This window comes from Penicillium macrosclerotiorum, assembly GCF_028827735.1.
Source record: "Penicillium macrosclerotiorum strain IBT 26536 chromosome Unknown utg000007l_segment0_segment0, whole genome shotgun sequence".
NCBI classification, from domain to species: domain Eukaryota; kingdom Fungi; phylum Ascomycota; class Eurotiomycetes; order Eurotiales; family Aspergillaceae; genus Penicillium; species Penicillium macrosclerotiorum.
Window position 1 is genome coordinate 3,298,214 of NW_026643086.1, and position 26,325 is coordinate 3,324,538.

The following is a 26,325-nucleotide window of genomic DNA, read 5'->3' on the forward strand; positions in this document are numbered from 1 at the left end:
GGTCACAATCACAGTGACTCGCCCGCTCCCCTTCCACGTCCCCCCCCCCCTCTCCCCGCAGCCTCACGCGTGTGATTGGGGTGATCCCGGCTCGCAGCTCGGTTTCATGATTACACAGTAGGGGGAAGAGGGAAGAGGGAAGAGGCGGTGCTGATTGGAGGTCGCAGGGCTGGCAGGGAACGAATCAGAGAGGAAGCCGCGCTGGAAGGTGTGAACCCTACGGGATGAGTGGAAGCGGGATAGCTGGGCCCTCGGCGAACATCCTGGCCAGAGCCTGGAGGAGTCGAGAAACGACGAGACGGTCAAGGACACGAAAGAAGGACCCGGCGGCGGACTGAAACGGAATCTGAAACGCAAGCGGATCCCACTCTGGAACTAATGGTTAAACTAATGGACCAGACCAGATAGAGGGACCCGAATACTACAGCCATGACGTCAACTGAGATTTTCGAACTACTTTCCTGTAGATGATGGGGCTTGAAGCGCCCTATAGAGGAAGAGAGAGGAGGGAAGAGAACAAAAAATCGAAAACACCCGGGTCTACTACTTCCAAAATGGGATCAAAAGGGTAGGGGGATGATCTTCAGCGAGAGATCCGTGCCCTTGATCCGTAATGGTACACTGGCGGGAGATACAGAACGGGAGGGCGAGTCAAGAACAACAGAGAGGGAATTTCATGAGAGAGGTATGGAGAGAGGGATTTCATGAGCGAGAGAGATGTAGACATAGATAGAGAAAGATGGAGAGAACCAAGAGAGGACAAGAGGAGGAAGGGGATTAACAAAGCACCGGTGAGAATCGGACGGGCGTTTATTGCACCACCTGGGAGTTTAATTGTGAGCTCTAGGAACACAAGGACTAGAGACGGACGGGAGAAGAGAGAAGAATGGAGATGCAGAGTTAGAAGAAATGTCAGGTCATACCTTCTCCCGTAGCGTCGTCATCCACTGGTCTAAGCTGACACTCTGGTCGGCACGATCCTCCACCAGCATCGTCTGCGCCCAAAGACGCAGGCCCGGCTCGCCATCCTCCCGTACCACGTACAGATGCGGCACAATCATACTACCCACTCCCTTCGAGTGATGGTCCCGGCTCTTCTCGATCACGGCCCGCACACGCTGATTGAACTCGTTGTCCACCTCGGGGAGGGTGGTCTTGCCCACCCGCAGCTGGCTCTTGTCCGGCACGCCGAACACATCCTCCACCAGCTGGGGGACGGCGTCGCGGCCAACCCACAGGAACTGGGTCTGGCCATCGTCGATCAAATACAGACCGTACGAGGCGATACGGCCCGACGACAGGTTGACAGTCGGAGGGAGAACAATCTCGCCGGTCTGCGCATCGGGCACACCCGCAGCGTCGGGCATGTCGTGGAGAGAATACATCTTGGGATAAATGTACTGGATGAGGAGCGGTAGGGGCAGGGTGGATAACAGACACAGAGCCGCAGACCGCATATCCGTGGGAATCTGGGCGGACTTACGAAGACCAAGCTAGAAGTGTATTGCAATTAGTAACGGAAGAAAACGAAAACATATCGAATCGGACGGGGTTGTATCAAGAGGAACCATCCACAAAAACTTACATTCTTCATCAGGGCAAGGAAAAGGACTGGCAAGCCACGCAGGTTAGCTGGGAACTGGAGACCACCGCCGCCGACACTACCGCCTGCAAGCTCCTTGCGGTAGGTGGTCAATAGCTCGATGATCTTGGCCTGCAGAGCCTCACGGGCAGGCTCGAGACCGCTGCTCAGCACGCGTTCGACGGCCTTGTGACTGAAGAAAGTCGTGATAGCCTGCTGATCCGCCGAAGCGTAGATATCGGCCAGGTTGGTGGTGGTCGGCAGGGCGACAGTGATGACACGAATCCGACGCTCGCCATTGCAAGTCGTGTGAAGCACGGCGGCTTGCAAGCAGACAACTGGCTTGGCCACGGTCTCATCAATAGCCACCTCAACCACATATGCCTGATCACGGGGGAAAGCAGGGAAAGCGCAGAGATCGGAGGAGCGGTTGAAGAAGTTGCCATAGAAGGTGCTCATGCGGAGACCGGTGGTGGCACGCACTCGGAGAACAGCCTCAAGACCAATTTCAGAGGACAGATACTCCGAGAATTCGCGTGCAAACTTCATAGCATCTTCACTTCGCGTGGCATTCCAGCCAGGGTAGAAGTAGGTTTGTCCACCAGTGTACCGGGGTAAGCAGCTGAGGGATGCCACATCCTGGTATTGGGATGAGAAAAGGAACATATCCACAGAGACCTGAGCCTTGGAGCACTCGACAGCAAAGCTCTTGTAGAAGGAGTTGGCGGTCTGGAGAAGACTAGACTCCTTATTCGTACCAAGCACCTTCTTATCCTCTCGCATAGTAAGCGCACCAGTACCAATGTTGGGCAGAGACGCGCTGAGAACCGTCATCTTGCCACCAACAGACGAGATGAGCTTATAACCAGCGCGCAGAGCGGAGCCCATGGCACAGCTGTTGTTCTGGGTGTTCTCAAACATTGACTGTAGCTTATCCAGGAAAGACTCGATGTTCTCCCGGCATTCACTCAGGGTCACCAGAAGGTCACCAGGGATAGGCAGGAAGGGCTCATCAAGGTCGCTGACAACCAGCATGCGGGGATCCGAGGAGCCGGACCCATCGCGAGGAATGCTGAAGTAGTGCAAGCTCGAGTCCACGGCGATAAAACCCAATCTAGTGCGGCGGTCCGCGTTGGGGATGCGGTCGAGACTCTCTTTGATGCAGCGTGCGCTGGTGGCCAGAAGGGCACTGCTCACGGACGAATAGCTCACATCGATCAAAAAGAGATAAACAAGCGGCTGGGGTGGTCGAACCATGTACTCCTGGGGCGCAACAAATTCCACCATGCTATGGTTTAAATCCGCACGCAATGAACGATCCGCCGGCTTTTGCAATGTCGAATCCCAGTCAAACGCTTGGGGCACATCATTAGTCAGATTACACATGTTACAACGCCAGCGGTGGCCATGATCGAGGAAGGTGACGAAGGGGTTGATGTAGGAGCGGCAACGTCTGCACCGTGAAATGACTTGATCCGGAATCACGGGAATAGGGTCCTCGGCATCATGAAGAGCGGCATAGGGCTGAATGACGAGAGCGAAGGGAAGCTTGGATTTCTTGAGGAGCGAATTGTTCGTGGGAACTGCATTCAATGTGGATCGCATGTATTTGGGGGGGGCAATTGGCGGTGGGAGACTCGAAAACACTGGTCTGTGGGAGATTAGCTTCCCACCGAATCTAATCAACAATCGGGGAGGATTTCCAGCCCTACCTGTGGAGGCAGAATGATAGGAGGTGGAGGGTAATCCAGCTCTGCAACGTTGAACGGCTGCGAGATGAGGTCTGTCGGATAAAGCTGGTTGAGTGGGACTTGACGCTGGGGCTGCACCGCAGGTTGTGGCTGCGCGGGAGGCATGTGGTGCGGCTCGCTCATACCCATGCCACCAAACTGCTGGGTCATTTGCGCAACATCGGACGAGGGGGGGCGCATAGCCTGCCGCGGCGGGCTGCATTTGGTTCGGGTCAACGCCGTACGCAGGTTGCTGGTATCCTGCAGCTTGCGGCTGCTGGGGATAGGCTCCGTAAGCCCCGCCGGCGGTGGGTTGTCCTCCGAGCGCGGCATTGGCACCAGAACCGAACTCGAACGCCTCGCCCGCGTACGTTCTCTTCTTCCGTCCAGCGGCCGCAGGAGCCGGCGCTCCCTGCGCGGCGACGGGCGATTGTTGTGCGGGATCCGGGGAGCCGTAGCCGGGCTGGGCATACCCTTCCTGGGGAGGGTAACCCCCTTGTGGAGCTGCCATGAAGGTCTGCGAGTGGGAGAAACCGCCGGAAAGAAACTTCTCGGGGAGAATGAGGAGTTTGGGATGGGTGACGAATTTGGCGAGGGGGTTGAGGGTGATTTGGTTAAATATGGGGTCGCGGGTGACAGCTTCGCTAGAACCCCACAATCAGCTTGACCATCGACCAGAAAAACGAGATACAGGATAGGAATCAGTGAGCACAGCTGCGCCGTTCCAATAGCACTCAAAAGACAAGGGGGAGCTCGTACCGAGGACTTCAATGACGGAGAGGGGAGGGATGCAAAGGAGGCGGTGATGGCGAAGGTGGCCTTTAGGTTGCGGCCGACCAGCCAATCACGGGGTTGCGGGCACATGTGAGTTCGGCCATCCTATAGACAACCCTCAACTGGACGGTTGATAGCTGTATATCAATTGATGGCGGAAAAGGGCATGTATTTTACTCGGTTTAGATCTTTTCCGGTTCTTCTGGACAAGTCCGAGACATTTGCGGAGCTGATAATCAGGAATATATATTTGTACATTTCTGGTGACCCCCCGGGTACTTAGTACACAGACCAAGTGCTCGACCACCAACAGCAGCGTTGGTTTATGAACGCAGAGTCTCAGCAGGCCATTCGGTCCGCTGTACCGGAAATATTGAGCCCGAAGACCTCGAAATCACCTTCCTTCAATTCACAATAGCCCCGACCTTCGGACTTGGTTCTCTGTCTAGTCCTCTCCGGTTCTCACCATCGGCAAGAATGTGGCCGCAAGAGACCACCGTTGCCTGGCCAACACACCGACCACAATGTCTTCCGCGACACACGAACACCTCCACCACTGCATTCTCCAGTTCTGCATCGACGTCCACCACGGTAGGTAGGTTTTCTTTTCTTTGGGGGGACTTTAATTTTATATTTTCTCTTTTTCTTTCTTTCGTGCGGTTCTTTCAGCGGGCCATTGGCAATCAGATTGGATCCGGTCCTCCCTCAGCAACCAAAGCTTCCTGCAGATCAACGCTGGTGGATGCGTGAACCGTCATAATGAGTGTTCGGGTCGTCGCGCGGGTTCGACCCCTCCTCAAGTCTGAACGAGAGCTTGATATTATTCTTCGCACCGGATCCTCGGCTGGAACGACCGATGGCAAGTCCCAGCAATCCCTGAATAGCGACCGTAAGCTGGCCGCGTTGAGGGATAGGGATAACGTCGTGCGGATTCCTAACCCAAAGAATGAGGGCGAGGAATACACTTTTCAATTCAATGCTGTCTACGATGCCGATGTGGCCCAGCAGGAGCTATTCGATGCCGAGGGTAAGTGGTGCGACCCGTAGCGAGGATCAAGAGGTCCTGGTTCGGACAAAGGTCGATGCTCATCAATGGTATATCATGCAGTTGCACCCACCATCAAGCATCTCTTCAATGGATTCGATGTCACTCTTTTCGCTTACGGTGTCACTGGAACCGGGAAAACACACACAATGCGCGGCGGTAAAAGCCTTGCGGAACGAGGCGTTATTCCCCGACTCCTGAGCGGAATTTATAGACGGAGTCGCAAGATGGAAAAGGACAGCAATGGGGAGACGACCGTCCAGGTATCGTTAAGTTACTACGAGATCTACAACGACAAGGTCTACGATCTGTTCGAGCCTCCAGAGAAGCGCACCTTGGCTGGACTGCCTCTGCGGGACAATGGGGGCAAGACTGTTGTTTGTGGACTTACCGAAAAGCCCTGCACGAGCCTCAAGGAGTTTGAAGGGCTGTACGACCAGGCTAACACCAACCGATCTACCTCTGCAACAAAGGTTCGTTTTAAATTTCCCAATGCCTTCCCCAGTTGCCTTGGCTGACCGCTGATCTTTTTCCAGCTCAATGCTCATTCGTCACGGTCTCATGCTATCCTGGGAGTGAAGATCACCGTAATTACACCAGAGAAGACTCGTATCAGTACTGCTTCGGCAATTGACCTGGCAGGCTCGGAAGACAACCGACGAACGGAGAATGACAAGGAACGCATGGTGGAGTCGGCCAGTATCAACAAGAGCCTATTCGTTCTAGCGCAGTGTGTGGAGGCGATCACGAAAAAGCAGCACCGAATCCCATATCGCGAGTCCAAAATGACTCGAATATTGTCATTGGGTCAAAATAATGGTTTAACGGTCATGATTCTCAACCTTGCCCCTGTCCGCTCATACCATCTGGACACCATAAGCTCCCTGAACGTCGCCAACCGCACCAGGAAAATCGAGGTACGAGAGATCGAAAATGATCCTATCTTCAAGGGCCCTGCACGGCCCGCGGTTCGGCCATCATTGGCGGCATCTCGGCAGCCTCTGCGTCCTCTCACTGCTTCTGTGAATGTCAACATGTCGGCACCTGCGGTCAAGGACCCGGCCAATAAGGACGATAAGCCGCTGAAGGCATTCAGTGTGTTCTCCGATCGACCACAGCCAAAGAATATTACTCAACTCCGGAAACCGGACGGTGCCAAGCGAACTTCTCTTTCCTCAGACTCGCATCCCATCCGGACATTGAAGCCCCCCGGCAAATCCTCGCTTCCACACAACCTCTTTCCGGATATGGCGATCTCTCTGCCGCGAAGATTGAGGAGATGGTTGAGAAGAAGGTTGAGGAAATACTCGCTGTCCGGGCTGTCAGCGAGCAGTCACGGCAGACGCAGGTCCGCGAGCTCAATGAGCAGGTCCAGCGTCGACTGGAGCTTCTGGAACAGCGCATCGAGGGCACGGAGGATGCTCGCGCGGAGGGTCTGTCTTATCTCCTCATGGCCAAGCAGCACCAAGCCCGTGGTGAAAATAGCTCCGCGCTGAGAATGTATCAATTGGCGCTGCCGCATTTCCCGCACAACGAGAAGCTGGTAGCCAAGATTGCTGCTCTGAAAGACCGTATCCAGGGCAAATCTCACCCGCGTCAGTCCGTTGCTCCCACGTCTCCGCCTGCCAAGGGGCGCTTCGGTAGCATGCTGTCTCTGAAGAAGGAGCCGACTATGACCTCGGGGAAGCGTCAAGCCGAGGATATGGATGAGGAGTATATAAATCAGCCTGGTGCGGATGGGTTCTCCAGCGATGAGGATAGCTTCCTCCCCCGGCAGAAGAAGCGCGCCACCTCCAAGTCTGTTCGTCAGAGTGATGGTGATCTCAGCGCTCTAGATGATTTTGAGGACCCTACCGTCTCGCCACGGACCATTCACCTCCTCTCCATCATCAACTCACGCGATGTCAGCCAAATCAAGCTTCTCAAAGGTGTGGGTGCCAAGAAGGCCGAAGCTATTGTTGACTGCCTTTGTGAGATGGACCAGGCGTCGTTGAGCACCGAACACCATGAAATGACATTGGACCAGCCGCAGTTCCAAGTGAGCAGCCTGGCGGAGCTGAGCACGTTGAAGGGGTTGGTGTTCGTACGGTTGAGAACATGCGCAATGGTGTCTTGGTCTGATTAGATAAACGTGTGTTGGTTCTTTTCGTTTTCTTTCTTTCTTCATCTTGATGTGGCTTGGGCATATATTACTCTGGCATTTTGGTGTTACTATATCATGCATCTTCCATCAGCGACGGTGCTGGGGCGTTCTGGTTCCGATCCCACTCCGGGCTCGAAGGTTGCCTCCTTTAGGACAATAGAGTCTTTTTTCTACTTCATTTTTATGTCCTTCGGTGATAGTGCGTAGGTGATTTTGATCATGTTGAAATTTGACGTCTAGAGGTATGGCCGTCTAGCTCCTAACTAGTGTGAGTTCCTAGTCAACATTGTAGTTGCAGAAGCTAATTCTATATATGTATTGTGTCTATAAGTAAAGGCCGTCCAAAACCTATTATCTAAGGAACATATTGGGAAAAAGAACAACTCCCCTCCTCCCCACCCCCTTGGTAGTTGCATTTAAGTATGACAAAAGCCCCCGCTTACACCTTGCCCAGCTTCGCGCCACCAACCACTATCCTCGCCACGACAAACAGGCACGCTCCGGCCATCATGACCACACCGCAGAACACCTGCAGTCTGGTATACGAGCCTTGCAGCACGTTTGACACCAGCGCGCCGCCAATGGGAGTACCTGTCAGCGCGGCGAACGAGATAATCGAGAAGCAAGTGCCGTTGCGGACGCCGACTTCCCGCAGATCCGAGATCTGGGCAATCAGTGCCGGCGCAAGGGACACAAAGGCGCCGGAGCCGAAGCCATACAAGGCACTAAACACGATGGCCGGTGCGTTGCTGCGTGACGGAAGCCATAGCGCCAGTACGAGAATACTGGAGAGGAAACTAAAGAAGATCATCACGTTGTACCGGCCGACGCGATCGGCGAGGTAACCTGGCAGGGTACGGCCGAAGATACTGTGTATTACATCAATGGTGAGTATATGTGAGTATGAATGGGGGAGGACATCGTCGCCACGGGGAAAGGAACTGGGAGGCAGGGTCCATGTAGGCTTACCTTGCTGCATTCAGGATGGGAATGAGATACTCCGACAAGTGCTGCGACATTCCGTAGCGCTGCGCCTGCGTGATGATGAACGTGAAGGGCAAAAACATGCCCCAGAAGAAGCAGAAGGCGGCAGCCACCGTGATTACGAACTTGATATCCTTCAGCGGGCGCACGAAGTTCATCATCTGCAGCTGTTTTTTGGAGTGCACCGATCGGGACCGCAGGGTGAGATTGGCGATAACCAGCATGAAGAGGATCAGGAACGCGCAGATGCGCATGGCCCAAGGAAAGCCAACCTTTGGAATTAGTTGCGTGACCATGATGGGAAAGATGACGCCGCCGAGACTGGAGCCGGACGCTGTGACGCCCAAGGCGAAGGCACGGCGCTTGGCGAACCACGTGCTGACCGAATTTATGCTGGCATTGAAGATGGCGCTGGCACCGATCGGGCTGCAGATGCCTTGCGCCAGGATGAACTGGTAGTACTCGGTGGAAAGGGAGGTCATCATGAGACCCAAAACGTGGAGAATGGTGCCGCCCAGGAGGATCCATCGAGGACCGAAGCTATCAAAAAGCGTCCCAAAGACGGGGCCCTTTTTGGGGGAAGAGCTGCAGTGTCAGTAAGTGGTTCTGAGCTTTGCTCGGGCGTGGAACAATGAGTTGGGCTTCGACGGAGTGCTTACTGCGAAGAACATGACGAAGGTCTCCAGCGATGTGATCCAAGTCACCGTGCTGGTGGATAGGTCGCTCAACTGATGAGTCTCATAGTATGTTTGAAAAACACCAACGCCTGGAATGAGGTCAGTTTGCTTAATCACACACTCGCTCGCTACGATGAAGGAGGATTTCCGTACAGTTGATCCATCCAAAACTGACAAAAAGCCCACAGAAAGCGCCGAGGACGGACATCCAAGCTTGAGCTCCCCCGTCTGGAGGCGGACCTGGCCCCGGTGGCAGCGCCGGAATTGGGACAGCGTTCTCGCCATCCTCTAACGCGGCCTCTGCTCTCACATCCTTTTCTGGCATGCTGGTATCCGAGTCCATTGGGTGCTTATCTGGGTGAATGCCCTTCTCAATGTCGCCATCGACCTTTTCACTCATGGTGGGGGTCGAGTGGTCTGATGGCGCAGTGTTTGTTTCTGTGTTGATACTGTCGAGGCTCTGCACATTGTGGTCGTGATGAGTGGAAGCCATGGGCGATGCGCAATCGCAATCCGCTCTGGGATCGGCCTTGGGATGATGACACTTTTGGCAGGCGCTCGCAGGGTGTGTTTTGAATCAACGGGGGTCTGTCTTATCCACACAGCCATTAGAAAATGCGCGAGCAAACATCACTGTCACACAAGGCGAGTCGATGCACAGTCTCCTTGAGGGGGTCCCTTTCCTCGAGGAGGCTCGCCGTTGGGATGTTGTACATACATTGTCGCGTGGGAGAATGTCCGATGATTGATAACGGTTGGCGATCAAGCGCGGCACGAAACCTTAACCAAACCACTCGGAGACGAGAAAGATAAAGGCAACGAATCGACGTGATACCTTGGAATCTCTTTTTGGGTGCAACTTCGTAGTTACTCTTGGGAGGAGCGGGGATTGCGGACAGAGAGGAACTTCTACGCTTTTCAAGGTCTCAGGGAACGAGAGCCGACACACCAGAATTTCTCGGCGACCAGCTGCGTGCCTCGGCCATCGCGTCTTGTTAAGCCCGAGCACTCCTCTTTCAGTCGAATGGTGTCGGATGAGCGCCGCTCACCCTAAACAGGCGAACCATCGACCAAGAAAAGCAACGGACGACTCCACTTCGGGGCTCCGACCGCCTAGCCCCGGGCCGTGGGGGGTGGACCGAGAGCCTGGACGATTGGATGACGGGTATCAAGTGCATTGGATACTTGAAGCCCGCAGGACACAAGGGCGAGAATTAGGGGGGCTGTACGACTTGATATGTCTCGGGATGAGGGGCCGAAAAAGTACCCGATTATGAAAGCCGTCCAAAGCGTGCAACAAACACTTCAAATCCAATTCATGAAAGCATCTAGCTAGCAGTCATTGCTAGCAGCTCAACAGTACCAGCTCAACACTATGGCTAAACTTTGGTAGTCAAATGCTAATTGCTAATGGCCTATCCCTATCACGCCTTGGTTGGAATCGCTAACAGAACATTCGCGTCAGAAATCGGAGATCGGGGATAAAACCGGCCTTTTCAGGCTGAGACCGCTTTCTCCGTCGTCTCCTGAGGAATCCTGCCACTACTGAGTATCCAATCACAGCACGGTCGTGATTCAATATTGACGCTAAGCGGAAATCCTTGGGTTTACCTGGTGCCTGTACGTTCCTTCCGCCAGCGAGATTTTTATCCAGGTGTTGGCCTTCAGCGCGTGTCACTGCAGAAACTCGGGGACTGAGCGGAGGGTGGTAGTAAGCCCTGTTCCCATTCATTCCCGTAATCAAGACTCTGGAGAGCTGGGTCCGATGGGATTCAACTACTCTCATGCAACTGGACAAGCCGTCTGATAAACGAGTTCTTTGGCTCATGCGGGTTGACAGTCAGTATCGCTATTAATATGACCCTGTTAACAGGAGAACCACGTGTAAACAGGCGTTGCGATAGAGGAAAGACAGGAAGAGCGGTAGGAATTAGACTGCAGAGGAGAACTCTACTTTCCAATGAGTAGTTCTATCACCGAGGGGGAGCCAAACGTTTCCACCAGGTACTCTCAGTATTCAACTTTGAAAATTGAAAATTGATATCAGACTAGATCCTCAGAGGAGAAATTGCGAGATGTGGAGTGAATTAAAAACCGACGTGTTCAATGAGTCGATAACATGAGGATCAAGAATGTTAGAGGCTTCAATGTGCAGAGTGAAGAGTTGCGAGATATCGCCTAAAGCTTTACTAGTATATTGACCAGCAAAGTCTATCTCGACATCAATAATAAGGATAGGATAAGAATCTGGAGGTAGATCGTAGGTGATCTGTACTTACTTTCAATGGCAGATCCATACAGCGCTAAGGTTGTATACCATGTACGTACGGTCGACCGTATCAACCGCCTCTTACTAGATTACTAGATACGGGGTTGATCCCAATCATGGAAACTGTTCATGAGAAGGCCAAGAGTATCTTTTGTTTCTTTTTTGCATGGCAGCAATTGTTCTCGAATGATGTAGGAGGCTGAGATGGAACCCAATAAGAGTACTGATAACCATAAACGCCGAGAGTCTCCAGCTAAGGCCGCCCGATGATCCTAAGGCCGTGGGGGCGGTTTTTGGGTCATCTCAACGGTGTCCCTCCCCCCGAATCTTTGGTCACTAAACGCCCTGGTTTAGAGCTTTGGAAGGCAATTATCCCAGGTAGTCTCCACATTCTCACAAGATGCCTGGGGTTCCCTCTAGTCGAGCCTGCGATGCGTGTCGCAAGCGTAAAAGGAAGGTCAGAAATCCGCCCGATGTATCAGGCAAATGTATTTTTGGCGTTAACTCATCAAGAGCAGTGCGATGAGCGGAAACCGACATGTTCTCGCTGTGCCCATTCACAAACACTATGTGTCAATAGCGGAGTCCAGCGCTATGTTTTTCAAAACTTGAAGGTCCAGAGCCATTCGAACGGACAATGTTTAAGCATGATAGCGGCTCTGGTGGATCCAGCGCAAATAGATCTCACACAAGAGGAGCGCTACTATCTCGACTTCTTTCGACGCAATACCTCCAAGCAAGTCGCTAGCTTTTTCAAAGGCACATTTTGGGACCACTTGATCCATCAAGTCGGCGAGTCCCAACCTGCTGTCCGCCACGCAGCCATCGGCCTGGGCGCGACGCACTGGAATTGCGAGACCACAGAGAATCGGATGCTGCCACTGCAACAGTGTAATAAAGCCATCCGCCATGTACGACAACTTCTCTTGACGGGCTCGCCAGACCGCATCCAACTAGAAACGGTATTGTGTGCGTGCCTTGTTCTGGGAGCCACCTCCATGATACAGGGCGACGCCCAAGGCTCAAGCTATCACCTCACATCCGGATTAAAGCTCCTGGATCAATGGCAGGGGATTTCTTCTGACAAGAGTGCCCTAGGAGCTCTTTTGCTACAGACATTTACCCAGAACCAGCTGGGATGGATTTCCCTGACTAATAATGGCGATGCGTACCCTAATATGACTCTCCCGGATGTAATAGGGGGGCAATTTCCAGTAGTAAAGACGTTAGACTCTGCAGAAGAGTCGATCGGATTCGTTGTAGCGATTGGTTGGCTGTCGCTGCAAGTCAAAACACAACCGGAGATTTGCCACGAGACAAAACGGAAAGGAATAGCGGTAACGCTCTTAGATAAGCTTCATGCTTGGACAAAGCAGATAGAAGGCTTAAAAGGAGTTCAAGCAGACCGATCTCAAGTGAAGAGGTTGATACTGTTTCTCAAAATCTGGATAGAGGTCCTCCTCATCAGAATTTCGACCGATGAAAGGCTTGGGGAGGGCGAGACACGGTACGACGACAGGCTTCCGTCATTTCAACAAGTGATACAATTATCGAAAGAGCTTCTTTCACATGCCAACCATGAAATTTGGGTGTGGATCACGACGCCGCTGGTGTTTTGCGCATTGAAATGCCGACATTGGCATACACGACATGAAGCCCTTCGACTATTGAAGATCTGGCCAACTTCCGAAGGGATCTGGTCAATGTCCAACACAGCTCTGGTTATATCCCGAATGGTTCAAAAAGAATCGGAAGGGTTTGGGGTGCAAGATACCATTCCTGAGTCTTCGCGCATCGATTCATTACGGGCCGAGTTTCTCTCTGGTACACCAAGAGTAAAAGTTACATACCAGAGGTCACAATTGCAAGCGGATACTAGCTCTTCTAGGAAGCAAGAAGGCTCGGAACAGGTGATTATTTTTTACTAAGATTGACTATATGCGGAGATGTATCTGTGGAGCTACTGTATGATGAACAATCGGCGCCAAAGGAGATCCAACTCAACAGGCGCTTCACGCCTTATACATCTTGTAACATTAGTCCAAAACTTGCGGCCTCTTAGATTCACGGCCATACTGGAAGCCACAAGAATCTCTCATTAGATGAACTCTACCCCTTGCGTATTTAATGATATATACTTATTTTGAACCTAGAGTGCTCTACTGAGCTAACATATAATTGCAGCCCTTATGGGAGCTTCTTTCAGAGTGAAAGGGGGCCCTGATTATATTGCCCTGAATCCTCATTGGCGCCGATTGCTCATCATGGGGTGGCTGATGGCGAACTCGCCGTATGAAGAAAGCTTCGACTGTTTGTACCTCAACAAATGGAGAACCCAAAAATATCACATATATCAAGTGATCGATCAGCGTATGCTAGCACTTCTTCTGCCCCCCAACCCGGCTCCCCCTTTTGCTTAAACTCAATACACACCAGCCGATAAGTCAAAATAAAAGAGATTGATTTGAGCGGCCACTGACTGAGATTGAAAGAGGCCTAGGATATTGTACAGAATGCAAAAAGAACCCTCCAAAGAAAACCGCCTCTAGGATGAAAAATATTGGAGAATAACTTGACCCATATTGACCATAAGCCTCTTTTACACAGCCTTGGTCTGGCTGACCTCCTTGACCTCCACCTTACCGTCCTTCCGGATCTGCGCAACGCTCTGACTGATACCGCGAATCTCTTGGTTCAGGTCCTCAATGGAGCGGGAAATCTCCGGCACTCCGTTGACAGCCTTCTCGGCCTCTTTGCTTGGCTTGGATTCTAGAGATTGGGCAGCAGTGGTGGTGATTCCGCGAGGAGAACCGGCAATCTCGTTGACTTGCTGCTCGGTCATGATGTCGTTCAGGCGGGGGCCACGCGATTGCATCAGAATAGTCGCGGGACCGTCGAATTGCAGAAAAAGCTTGCGAACGCGAAAGGGTTAGTCAAAGATAATCAAATTAGTTTTGAATAGGAGTACTGGCATACCCTGTCTCCCCAGACGGTCATGCGAGACCAGGTTCGCAGCTTGTGCAGGAAACGCATGGTGTTTTTCCAGGCGTCAGAGCCGGACATGTCCCGAATGAACTTGTTGCTCTGTAGGAGTCTCGGGAGGGTCTTCAGACCCGGGACCTGGAAATTTAGGGTAGTGGATTTGAACCGGTAGGGGCGTGGAGGGTTGGAGGACATTGTGTAGGCGACGACGTTACTTTTGAAAGAACTATTAACAAAGCCTCATTGAAAGCCAAGATAGTCTGGCGAAAGAGAGAGGAAAGCGTACCTGGGATGGGCGACATATTGCTCGCCATCTTTCAAATCCACTGAGTAGACCTGGCCATTGCCAACTAACGCCATTAATCCCCGTCCCGTCACCTCGGAGCTACCCCAGTGAGCCAGGCTCTGCACAAATTAGTCCGAATCCTGATTTCCCTCTCAAGGATGATATGCACGAACCAGATTGGTGTTGATAGTGGGTTTGATAGACAGAGACCGGCCCGTCCAAGCCAGTAATGCGCGGCGCTGGGCAACCATCCAATCCTCAGAGCCATTGAGATTCACGACCGCAAATGACGTTGTTGGTGATCGAACAGAGACAAGGGCTGTGACTGGGCTGGCGGAGGATACCTGGTATACCATTGATTAACCTTCTGCTTTCGTTTGCCGATTAAATGCAGATGCGCTGTACCTTCTGATAGAGGAATGGCACTCCGAGGGGAGCCCTGCGGAAAGGCTCGAGTACGCTCAGAGTCGAAACTACCTGTTGTGATGGCGCACCTGTTAACTTGGAACCATCCAGTATTCAAGCAAGTTCACAAAGGATTTCATACATTATCGGCCTTCCCACTCAACCCGACTAAAGTTCCTCGGCGCGTGTATAGATTTTGCGAGGCCGAGAGCGATACCGAGAGGAGTGAATATGGAGCGCCGATAACGTCAAATCGCGCGTCTAGGGAAGAACGACTGTTAGTTTCAAGGGCAGTGAACGACCATATTGCCTGTATGTATCGGAATTGCAACATACCTCGCGACTCAGCAGAGCTGGGAGTGCTGGCGAGGGGTAGATGGTCTCCATTGAGGGTGGGCTCCTCGGAGGGCGTCGCTCGAATCTGGACGCATCTTGTTTGTCGGTGGATGCGAGGAACAACTCTTGTCCAAGACAGAGTCCGGACACCTCGCTGGAGGGCTGGACTCATGGTGCCTGGAAATAAACCGGAGACCGGGGTGGTTTTGCTGGCTTTCACGAACTTTACGTCAGTTTGGAAGCTCGAGATCGAAACCAGCCCGGGAAATCGTGGCGCCGAAGCTGCGCGGGCTGTTGCGGCGCACCACGTCCGCTGTGGATTGCGACATTGGACATTACCTTCTGCACTTGGTCTTAAAAGGCGAGCTCCCTCATATCGGGGCTGGATACTCGGCTTTTACTTCTCTATATTTTATTCTACTTCCTTTTGGCACCCTCGACTTGACCCATTCCCGTCAGTGTACATACACGCAATCCCAACACCTTTTCTCCGAAGCCGGCGGCTCACAAGGTTCCTTTCCCCACGAGCTATCACAGCTACACCTGCGCACGCCTTTCTTCTCGTGTGCGTACATTATGCTCCCCTGAGCACGGTCCGTGCAGTCGAACAGCCACCGCGGTCCTATATTCTTTTTAACTTGCAGCCATGCTGCTCAGAGCTGCTCGAGCTTCGTGCTTGCGCTCGACGCGGTACGCACATCCGAGCTTCGCCGCCCGAGCACCGTGGACAAGCCCAAATGGCACACAGCTGCGTATATTCACCTCGGGCAGCCCGTGGCGAAACCAGCCAACAGACATCAAAGACCCGGCGTCCCTGAAGTCCAATGCCGCCTCTGCACCCCCCGCATCGCAGTTAGCGAATGCGAACATTCTCCCAACGCCGGAAGATGCGGCCAAGAGCGCACCGAAGCCGAAGAAGGAATTGCTGAGCGAGTCGGCTATGGCCAGCAAGGAGCAACGGCAGGCAGACTGGGCAATCATGCGAGAGATGGCCAAGTACCTTTGGCCAAAGGTAATTGCTCTTTTCGCCGGTGGACGTATGCATACTCGACACACGAAGTACTGACGGTCTGTGTAGGATGATTGGGGTACCAAGCTCCGAGTCGGAACGGCTCTATCATTGCTTGTGGGAGCTAAGGTTAGTTTCCGTCCGGAATCAACAGCCTGTAATCAACTTTACTGATAATGGCTACCTGCAGATCCTCAACGTAGAAGTGCCGTTCTACTTCAAGAGCATTGTTGACTCTATGAACGTGGATTTTGCGACCCTAGGAGGAACCGCCTATACTGTGGCAGGTTCCATGATCATAGCCTGTATGGATCCTTCATTATTCATTGTGGCCCATGTCCTTCATGTCGCTAATTCATGTTCCCAGATGGCGCAACTCGCATTGGAGCTACTTTGTTCCAGGAACTTCGCAATGCAGTGTTTGCTAGCGTTGCGCAAAAGGCGATCCGCAAGGTCGCGCGTAATGTCTTCGACCATTTGTTGCGATTAGACCTTAACTTTCACCTCTCGCGTCAGACTGGTGGCTTGACTCGGGCAATTGACCGTGGAACGAAGGGTATTAGCTTCCTGCTGACCTCCATGGTCTTCCATGTTGTACCCACTGCCCTCGAGATATCTCTCGTGTGCGGAATTCTTGTAAGTCACCTAACTTCCCATTGCGAATTCGTACTAGTCTTAATGCTTGGAACAGACATATCAGTATGGCCTCCAGTTCGCGGCTATCACGGCCACTACGATGGTTGCTTATACAGCGTTCACCATCACCACGACTGCCTGGCGAACCAAGTTTCGACGACAAGCCAATGCGGCCGATAACCGCGGTGCTACCGTTGCTGTGGATTCGCTGATCAACTACGAAGCCGTCAAGTACTTCAACAATGAAAAGTTCGAGGTTGCCCGATACGACAAAGCGCTCAAGAACTACGAAGATGCCTCTATCAAAGTGACCACCTCTCTCGCCCTCCTCAACTCGGGCCAGAACATGATCTTCTCAACTGCGCTGGCCGCAATGATGTACCTGGCCGCGGACGGGGTGGCCACGGGCACCCTGACCGTCGGCGACTTGGTCATGGTGAATCAGCTCGTTTTCCAGCTTTCCGTGCCGCTCAACTTCCTGGGCTCCGTCTACCGCGAACTGCGCCAGTCCCTGCTGGACATGGAGACGCTTTTCAATCTGCAAAAGGTCAACGTGACGATCCAGGAGAAGCCCAATGCCCAGCCGCTGCAGCTGAAGCGCGGCGGCGAGATCCGCTTCGAGAACGTCACCTTCGGCTACCACCCGGACCGCCCAATCCTGAAGAACGCGACCTTCACGATTCCGGCCGGCTCCAAGTTCGCCATCGTCGGCCCCAGCGGCTGCGGTAAGTCGACTATTCTGCGTCTCTTGTTCCGCTTCTACGACACCCAGTCCGGACGAATCTTGATCGACGGCCAGGACGTGCGCGACGTCAGCCTGGACAGCCTCCGGCAGACGATCGGCGTCGTGCCGCAGGACACTCCGCTGTTCAACGACACCATTGCGCATAACATCCGCTACGGTCGGATCGATGCGACCGATGAGGAGGTGCGGCATGCGGCCGAGCGCGCCCGCATCCACCAGCTGGTCGAGCGCTTGCCAGATGGGTATCAGACGGCAGTGGGCGAGCGCGGAATGATGATATCGGGCGGCGAGAAACAGCGACTGGCGATTTCGCGGCTGCTGTTGAAGGATCCGCAACTGCTATTCTTCGACGAAGCGGTAAGTTGCTCTCTCTTCCCTTCCTTTTTCTTTAAGTATGAGACTTCAGGTCGACAGGAGAAGGGGTGTAGACAATATACCCTGTTCCTGTATTGATCGGTCGTCTTTCCATTCTTTGCTTGCCCTAGTGATTTAGTGGCTGACCAGGAGGTGTAAATGGATGCAGACCTCGGCGCTGGACACGTACACGGAGCAGGCGCTCCTACAGAACATCAACAGCATTCTGAAAGAGAAGCGACGCACAAGCGTGTTCGTGGCACACCGGCTCCGGACCATCTACGACAGTGACCAGATCCTGGTGCTTAAGGACGGACAGGTGGTGGAGATGGGGTCGCATCGGGAGCTCCTAGATCTGGACGGCGTTTATGCGGAACTATGGAATGGTGAGTCGCAAGCGTGTGTGGTGAATTCGAATTTCCCACGAATCAATCGTGGGACCAGCCACAAGCCTCCTCCGGCCACGCGCCACCGGGGATTTTTCTTTACCCCTTGCTCTGTATAGGATAGTCTATCGAGCTTGGAGGAGGTGGAGGGGGGGGGGGGCCTGGGGGCAATGCCTTGGCGTGAGGATGCACATTTGCTGACGTGAACTACTTTCTAGCCCAGGAACGATCGCTCGCGCAGGAGGGCGAGGAGGAACAGCCCTAGGAGAGAAATTCCCACGTTTTCATGGTCCCCGGCCGATGAGCTGGTGAACCTGGGGTCTTCCGGTTCCTGGCGAGAGCGCCCACGGTGGGGACGTACCTCGACGATTTCCGGAGCACTCGATGTCAGGGCTCCGCCTGAACCGTACATATGGGGAATGTCAGGACGGTGTATGGAGCATCGAGTACGGAGTACGGAGTACAGACGATGGAGCCAGGAGGAGCCCGGGAGCACGTTCATGCAGGCTTCGCGTGGGCCCGCGATAGATCAAGGATTCCATGCAAAGACAGGATGAAACGTTGGCGCACGGCCTAGTTCCCTACGAAAGAACGGGCACCGAAGACTCGAGAAGTCTGGGCCAGACCATCTGGAAGACCGCTAGAGACGAGACTAGTGACGGGTTAGCGGGTTAGTGTGCGCGATAAAACCGCGTCAGATGGCGTGGAACCCAATACAAAATCAAGAGAGTCCACTCAAGACCGCCCAAACCCTCCCTGGGGGCCCGCTCACGGGCCCTTTCCCCCCTGGCGGTCCACTCCTCCGGGCGCTAACGCCCGCCCGAGTGTCCCCAAGTGCCCCCAATTGCCCCCAAGCGTCCCCCAATGTCCCCCGAATCTCCGCTCAACCTCCCCCCTAACGACCGGCCTTCCCCACTTGAAATCCCAGAAACAATGTAAACACCGGCAAGCAGCTCCCATCTTCCCGTACTCACGGGGGACTCGCATCCACAATCTTCGCATGATGTAAACTTTGTACTTTGTGTAAACCTTGTCGACTATACTTCGCACTAATCTCCACTTCTTCTTCTGTTCCTGAATCCTGGCCTCTTTCCCCTCTTTCACGCCCCAACTGCTCACTTGCAACCGCGCAACTCCAACTCCGCTCCTTATCACCAACGCGCCGTCGCAGCCACTCGTTTGCACTGCAGCCACTCCCTCCAATTGACGCCCTCGTGCCTCATACGGCCCCCCCATTGCCGGCCTTGTCATTCGACCATTGCAGTCTTTACAATCAATCCTTTTGGTTCTATCGGTTTATCCTACCATCCCACCCCCAACCCCCTTGTGGCACCCCTCGACGCTCTTGTGCGCCCCCGACCACCATCCACCCACCATCCGGCTTTTTTCCTCGACTTCTTCAAGTTCTTACCCCTCCCCCTTTCTCACATTGAACAAATCCTCCCGGTAAGGATATGTCCAGATGAACCTAGAGTTCTGAGTCCAGACCCTTCACCACCGTGTTTTCGCTGTGACTGACTCGAAATCGCCATAGAACGTGGTGCACGACCTTGCGTTGCCAGCCCCATTCTCCCACGTTACGTCCCACTCTGCTGCAGCTGGGAACAATTGTCGCGCCCTCCAGCATCCAGAACCCCAGAACCCCAGAATTGCGGAATTCCACACATCACACACACTCATTTCCTGCCAGAATGGGTCTCATCGATAAACTCCAAGCAAGTGAGTCGCACCCCTCCGTCCACTCCCCCGCGGTCGGCCTGAGCCCCCCTTATCGATCGAGATATCGAGATCCCTCATCCGCGCGATCGGATACCTGCCACCCGATACTAATCTCCCACCTCCAGAGCTCGAGCTGTACCGCCTCGAACAGCGCTACGCCCGCCGCAAGCACCGCAGTACCTTCTCCACTGGCGCCCAGTACGTCGACGGCGAATACGTCTACTCCAACGGCACCAACTCCCCCGTTAGCACCGTCTCCAAGCACTCCACGGGGAGCCACTGGCGGCCCTCAGGCTGGGGTTCCGAATCACGCTCCAGGTGATGCGTGATGCCCTTTATATTGCATTCGCCGCGTCCTCTCCTCTTCCGCTTGTGATATTGACTCTCGCAAGCTGTGTCCTCCAACCTCTCCTGCTGCGCTTAGCATTGCGTCTGCGTTCCTCTATTCTTTTCGGTCTGTGTTCGGCGCCCCGCGTCTCACTTGCCTCCCTCTCCCGCTTCGCGTGATGTCCCTGCGAAGACGTCGAGTTCCTTGACGACTACTCGCCATGTCTGTTCCGCCGGAATGTTTTAAAACCCCAGCTCCCCCTTCCGCCATCCTCTCGGGCCCTGCCACCCCCCCGCAGCGCAGGGCTAATGACTTCCTCTCTCCTATCCACTTTATTTTGGGTTGGATCGTAACTTGCGACACGAGAGCCGAAAAATTTAGGAGTCGCTTTTTGTCGTCTTTGCCGACGCCCTGTCCCCGATAACCAGCTTCGTTCAGGGGCGGCAGCTTTTGTTTTTTTCTCGTCTTGAGCTCAATTGGATATTTGTTTCTGGGCTGCATATGATCTGTTTTGCATGTTTGGATCTTGGTGGATTGGTTAACCCTTGGGATCTCGTTCTGCATGTGTGTGCTTTTTTTTGCATTGTGCGAAACTGGCATATGGCATACCATTTCTGTGCATTTTCTTATTTTCTTTTGTTTACACCCTTTTCCCCTCCATCCTCCATCATTGTTCAAGTTATTGGCATCACGCTTGCCTCTATCATACTTTTCTCTTCTTTGTTTATACCTTTGAATCAAAGAGTCCCGAATGGCCATTTAGCAACTCAATCTGTCGGATCCCTAATTCCATGGCTCGAGGTCGAGTTTGAGAATGTAAGAGCCAGGTTATTGGTTCCCATTAATGATAGTCACTGGTGATAGATCCGTATTCAAGGAAAGAAAGTACGGGACGATGGGTATCTCGGGGCTTTTGTAACCGCCGCAAAACCGAGCTAAATACATATGGGAACATGAGAAAGCCAAAGTTTCCTCGCACGTCAGCATATCGCCATCACCGCTTCGACTTGCGGCTCCCAATCCCTAACCGGCCCAAGTTCGGCAGACTCGACTTGTGCTTGTGCGCGCTTCCGAGCAACGACGTCGACGCGCTCGCCTTTGGGTCCGTTCGGGATCCAGGCAAAGGAAGCCCGCTACCAGCGAGCCCAGGGCCGGCGACAGCTCCGCGCGGCGGATCCGGCAGCGTCGAGCGGTCTCGTGCGCGGTCGACCGTAGCGGCGGAAAGGGCGGCGGTAAGGGACGAATTTTGCAAGGGGTCGGTTGGATCGAGCGAGTGTCGTTGCGCGGCCTGGGCGCGGCGTGCGCGCTCCTGCACGGCTTTGAACTTGTCTAGAAGCTCGGTCCAACGGATATCATCGCGGGTCTTGAGGCGCGTGCTGGTAGTACGGTCGTAGGCGGGCGCAGTTTGCGCCGTGCTAGAAGGGGGTTGGGGCATGAGCATGGGAATCCGGTTGAGGCTAAGGGTGGCAGTAGGAGTGGCATACCTGCGGGGTCCGCCATGGAGGAAGCCGATGTTGCTGACGCTGTTGAGGCGGTTCTTGAGCGCGGCAAAGGCAGAGCTTTGGGGTAGGAGCATGAGGACGCCGTAGAGACATTTGTACAGATAGGGGTATTTTTCGGGTTCGAGAAGCTGGAGTCGGAGGTCTATATGGCCGTTAACTGAGATGCTTCCCAGCGACGAGAGTGGTAAAAGAACGTACAGGTGAAGACGGGAGATTCAAGGAGCTGGACTAATTTGTCGATCTGGATGAGCATATTGACTGTCATCTCGAGCTCGGCACTGAGAAATAATTGTGTTAATGAATACATCCCAAAAAATCGTATGGTGTGCTGTGACTTTACAAGATTTGGAGGAGATTATAGGCTTGTTCATAGGCCTGGGCGAGCAAGCACAGCGAAAACGTGGACACTGCATTGTGGCACCAAGACCGGAAGAGGGCAACGAAAAACATTTGTCCTTCCTAGATACTTGGTCAGTCCGGTTGCTAATGCTATTCAAAGGACAGAAAAGGCCAAATACTCTTGTGTCAAGGTTCCTTAGTCGCTTTCTCATATCAGACAATTCAGGTGCGGTAATAAGGTTGTTATTCAAATTTTGAACCATGATACTGGCGAATTCAATATCCTAATCGACATGAGCATGATTATGAATGGTGATTGCTTTGGTCATGGACCTACCTCTTCCTTTTCAAGGCAATCTGCTAGGGTTCGATAGATCCGCTCCGGACTCAGGTTGAGACATAGTTGTCGGATGATTAGATTCCCACGAGCTTCAAGCAGGTGTCGATCAGTGGAAAATAATTGCAACAAATTGACCATAAACGAGGTAAAATAGTTGTCCTCGCTATTCCTCGAAATCTGCGACAAGAGTTGCAGATCCTTGGTCACCACGGCTTCTGCAGGGTCTGAGAGAGTTTTCAACAGAGCCGGAAATGTTCCATCGTTGAATGCAATCACTTTTCGAGGGGCCTTGCGGTGTAACATAATAAGCCAAGATAGTGCGGCTACCCGAGTGGCTTCATTTTCATTTAGAAACTGCAATGTTAGCGAAGCTACCGCTGCGGCATAATCGAGATCAGCAGGTTGCACAGGTGTCGATATAATGCTACTTCGCGGGGTCACGGCATTCGAGGAGTCCTGGGCGGCTTTTCTACTATCGATCGAAGTGATCTCAGAAGGCTTCCTTTCCAAACTCTCCTTGCTCGGCGCAACCGAGGGAGTCTTGAACGACTGCACACCTTCATCAGGGGCATCGTCAGAAAGAGAATAGATATATTCAAGAAGGGACTTGTTAACTCGATTTGCGGCCTGTCGAACCGAGTCTGAACCACTGGACATTGCAGGGAGCACCTGTGTCAGAAGCCGAGGCACAAAAGGAAGAATGTCTTCAGGACTGATCTCAAAGAAGGCATCGGTCCATTGTAGAGCAGTCAGCTGCATTTCCTCATCTAGTTCCCAGTAAGCATCACATTCAATATTTCGAGGACAGAAAAAAATTTACCATACGAAGTGTCAACAAAGTTGACAAGGATATCCAGAATCTTTGGAAAGTCGATGTGGACATCTTGCCCAGGAATCCAATCTCCATCGGCCTCGACCACCTCGTCGTCAAAAAGAGACCCTGACGCCGAGTCTTCCACGGCGATATCATCTTTCTCACCATCATCGGCACCCAACGTTTCAATGGTGTGTTCGGTTTTGCCGCTCAGGGGTTCACTGGCAGCAGACTGACTGCGGCTTTTTTGGCTTTTCCGGCTCTCTTCAAGTCCTTTTTTCAACCGTGTAATTCTCTTAATTTCTGAAAGGAATCGTTCTAGAAGTCCTTGAGTGGCCACATTGACATCTTTGTGGGGTCCACCGAGAAAGTTAATCAATCCTTCAAGGAACTCCGGTAGGAAGGACACCAGCTCCAGGTCAGGAATAGTGTCGAGCAGGTTCAGCCAAGAGACTAGAAAGCTGCGAGTGAGCGGTCCAATTACGTGGATTCGATCCTTGAGCAATGGAATGAAGGCCGGGAGTGAGAATGCCGTAGGTAATTCCGTGTCATCGAGATCATTTAGATCTGCTCTTTGCTTCTCTGATAATTGGAGTACCGACACATACGAAGCTGCAGATTCGGTGACGATGTCTTTGACTAGGCGATCGAGAAGCTCCGCGCCATTCTTAACCGACATTTCCGAATCAGACGCAAGCTGTGCGAATAAATTAGCCCCGAAACAAAGTTCAAAGAACCGTATTCCACCATTCTTACCTTGGCTAATGAGTCGAATATTTCATTGAAGAAAAGCAGAATTTCTCCCTTTGCCACCTTCGCAATGTTATACATGCTCTCACAGGCGTAGTATCGGACTCGTGCATCTTGATCGGAAAAGCATGCGAGAACAGGAGGTACGATCTCTTTTAAGTACGGTGCGACACCTTCCTATAAGCCGCGTTCGTCAATTAATGCTACTCAATGGTCCAATATCCATCTCCTTCGCTGTCAGAACACTCACCGATCCGAGGGCGATCGAGGCAGCCGCCAGTCCGATCAGGCCTCCATTGCGAGCGTGTGGTTGGTGTACCGCATAGGCATAGTCATGGCAGAGCTGCTCGACGATTTTTGAAATCCTCTCGTGTTCGCCTTTGAAAACGGCATCGCGGACGATTTTCTCCAACCTGTAACGGTCTCGCGTGTTAGCAGCAGCCTTGCCAAGCTTTCACTGGGTCAAATTCACGTACTCCAAGGCTCCCTGCTTTCGTTTATCGTAGAGCTTGTCGTTAAGCAAGCGCTGGATTGAGTGATCCATCGCTCGAACCGGCGGAGATAGCTGTCCCGAGCTTCGGCTAGGCAAAGTTCATGGTGGAGAGGGTCGCGTCGATCGGGGTTGGGTCACGAGGCCACGGGTTGGGATCGGCTAGAGAGCTGGAGAGGATTCAGTAAGCCTGGTCGTGAAAGTCCCGCAAGCACAGAGCCTCGACGATCGAACTCACCAGCTGGAGAGCGGGGGGAGGAAGATGTGTTGTCAACGCGGAGATGGGGAGTCCAAGCGCGGTGTGACGTATGTCAGCAACGGGCCTCGACTCGGCCCGAGTCCTCTGCTCTTTGTTCCTCGCGTTCACCGCATGCATTGCAGGACAATCGACGCCCTAAACATAGTCGAGCATACTTCATTTCATGGTCGACTCAAGCTAGAATAGCTCGAAAATATGTCTCAACTATTGTATTTTTCCCTGTCAAACACCCAATTTCTCGATGAATCCGAGGTACCAAATGTCTTCTGGTGTCGGGCACGAATGCAGGAGTCCCGAGTGATAAGGCGTCGTGCTGTAGGACATTTCGGTAGACAAATATGATCAAAATCTAGAGTCCGGTTTTCAATGACTAAAAGGAAGATATCATTCGCATTTGAATTAGTCTGCTACCGAGTGGAACATGTTTCAACTGTGTGAGACCCTGCCAGAATACCTGTATTCTGACCACCTGGGCAAATTGGACATTTAGACATGGGCACAGGATTGAACCCACAGGGGATAAAATAAAATACACATATTAATATCAAAATGAGGCCAATTCGAATACAAGGAAAGCTCTCATATGGAAAATGGTTATTCTATACATCCAGGGCCAGTCATACGCCAAGACCAACGGGATCGGACTATGCACTCATCAAGGCTCACACCACTTCGTCGGAGTCGGGCCATTCGGCTTTTATTACCAGTAAACAGCCACCCCAGAGGCCTGAGCAAGCCATCCCTGTCTTGCCTTTTGTTTCACCTAGCAACTGAACGGACTATTTTCCATTTCTATGCTAGCCGAGAGAAATGGCAGGTGATCGTGAACAAAGTCCGAAGGGCATGCAGCCCCCACTTGAAGGCCACTCCTGTGCATTATGTGCGCGGCGAAAAGTTCGATGCGACAAGAAAAGCCCTTGTACCTATTGTGCATCCCGAAAGGTTCCATGTATTCCTGCATCTCCTCAAGCTCCCCGTCCTAGGAAAAAGAGATTCCCGGAAGCGGAGCTACTCGCCCGGTTAAAGAGATATGAGGCTGCGTTGAAGAGCTACGGTGCCAATATTGATCGCATCAACAGAGGAGATAGCACACTTGACAATACCCGTAGGCATTTGAAGGTCGAGAAGATCCATCAAGTGGAAAAAAAAATCTCAGATAAAAGGCTATCCCAGAAAACACAAGAGAACTCGGGTATATCAGACACAGTCCAACATGTAAGTACTGTGGAAGTGAAAATGAAATGACGATTCTGGTTCTTCAGATAATCCTTGGTCAATGAGCCTTGACTAATCACCCTTTAGAATCAAGAAGAGCTACTCTCAGCATCCTCACAAGACCAACTTGATCAATGCCCATTCTCAGCAGACCAGAACGCATGGGGCCAAAGTGAAACAGTGCTGCTCTTTAGGCCTGTGACTTCAATGGATCTACCAAACCTTC

The 26,325-nt window shown here is 52.7% G+C and overlaps 8 protein-coding genes across 8 annotated transcripts; 4 read left to right on the forward strand and 4 right to left on the reverse strand.

Moving 5' to 3' along the window:
- Window positions 1-917: 917 nt before the first annotated feature.
- N7462_008019 (COPII subunit SEC24) lies at window positions 918-3,823 on the reverse strand (the record flags this gene model as incomplete). Its single annotated transcript, XM_057079737.1, has 2 exons — window positions 918-1,493; window positions 1,586-3,823. 2 exons carry the CDS (start codon window positions 3,821-3,823, stop codon window positions 918-920), a joined length of 2,814 nt encoding a protein of 937 aa, XP_056932407.1.
- Window positions 3,824-4,845: 1,022 nt separating this feature from the next.
- N7462_008020 (kinesin family protein) lies at window positions 4,846-7,256 on the forward strand (the record flags this gene model as incomplete). The annotated part of the gene is made up of 4 exons (XM_057079738.1): window positions 4,846-5,113; window positions 5,195-5,604; window positions 5,668-6,226; window positions 6,292-7,256. 4 exons carry the CDS (start codon window positions 4,846-4,848, stop codon window positions 7,254-7,256), a joined length of 2,202 nt encoding a protein of 733 aa, XP_056932408.1.
- Window positions 7,257-7,713: 457 nt separating this feature from the next.
- N7462_008021 (MCT family MFS transporter) lies at window positions 7,714-9,428 on the reverse strand (the record flags this gene model as incomplete). Its single annotated transcript, XM_057079739.1, has 4 exons — window positions 7,714-8,143; window positions 8,244-8,827; window positions 8,918-9,024; window positions 9,089-9,428. The coding sequence occupies 4 exons, from the start codon at window positions 9,426-9,428 to the stop codon at window positions 7,714-7,716; spliced, it is 1,461 nt and encodes a 486-aa protein (XP_056932409.1).
- Window positions 9,429-11,851: 2,423 nt separating this feature from the next.
- N7462_008022 (uncharacterized protein) lies at window positions 11,852-13,132 on the forward strand (the record flags this gene model as incomplete). Its single annotated transcript, XM_057079740.1, has 1 exon — window positions 11,852-13,132. One exon carries the CDS (start codon window positions 11,852-11,854, stop codon window positions 13,130-13,132), a length of 1,281 nt encoding a protein of 426 aa, XP_056932410.1.
- A 671-nt stretch (window positions 13,133-13,803) lies between these two features.
- Window positions 13,804-15,385, reverse strand: N7462_008023 (AIM24 family protein; the record flags this gene model as incomplete). Its single annotated transcript, XM_057079741.1, has 7 exons — window positions 13,804-14,115; window positions 14,181-14,412; window positions 14,473-14,591; window positions 14,646-14,816; window positions 14,878-14,973; window positions 15,020-15,138; window positions 15,214-15,385. The coding sequence occupies 7 exons, from the start codon at window positions 15,383-15,385 to the stop codon at window positions 13,804-13,806; spliced, it is 1,221 nt and encodes a 406-aa protein (XP_056932411.1).
- A 474-nt stretch (window positions 15,386-15,859) lies between these two features.
- On the forward strand, window positions 15,860-18,608 carry atm1 (ATP-binding cassette Fe/S cluster precursor transporter ATM1; the record flags this gene model as incomplete). The annotated part of the gene is made up of 7 exons (XM_057079742.1): window positions 15,860-16,225; window positions 16,292-16,351; window positions 16,413-16,527; window positions 16,590-16,858; window positions 16,914-17,960; window positions 18,127-18,358; window positions 18,562-18,608. 7 exons carry the CDS (start codon window positions 15,860-15,862, stop codon window positions 18,606-18,608), a joined length of 2,136 nt encoding a protein of 711 aa, XP_056932412.1.
- Window positions 18,609-20,034: 1,426 nt separating this feature from the next.
- On the forward strand, window positions 20,035-20,384 carry N7462_008025 (uncharacterized protein; the record flags this gene model as incomplete). The annotated part of the gene is made up of 2 exons (XM_057079743.1): window positions 20,035-20,062; window positions 20,188-20,384. The coding sequence occupies 2 exons, from the start codon at window positions 20,035-20,037 to the stop codon at window positions 20,382-20,384; spliced, it is 225 nt and encodes a 74-aa protein (XP_056932413.1).
- Window positions 20,385-21,384: 1,000 nt separating this feature from the next.
- N7462_008026 (VAC14 family protein) lies at window positions 21,385-24,679 on the reverse strand (the record flags this gene model as incomplete). Its single annotated transcript, XM_057079744.1, has 9 exons — window positions 21,385-22,034; window positions 22,091-22,170; window positions 22,233-22,351; window positions 22,411-22,515; window positions 22,569-23,338; window positions 23,392-24,082; window positions 24,142-24,312; window positions 24,386-24,548; window positions 24,612-24,679. 9 exons carry the CDS (start codon window positions 24,677-24,679, stop codon window positions 21,385-21,387), a joined length of 2,817 nt encoding a protein of 938 aa, XP_056932414.1.
- Between the last annotated feature and the right edge of the window lie 1,646 nt (window positions 24,680-26,325).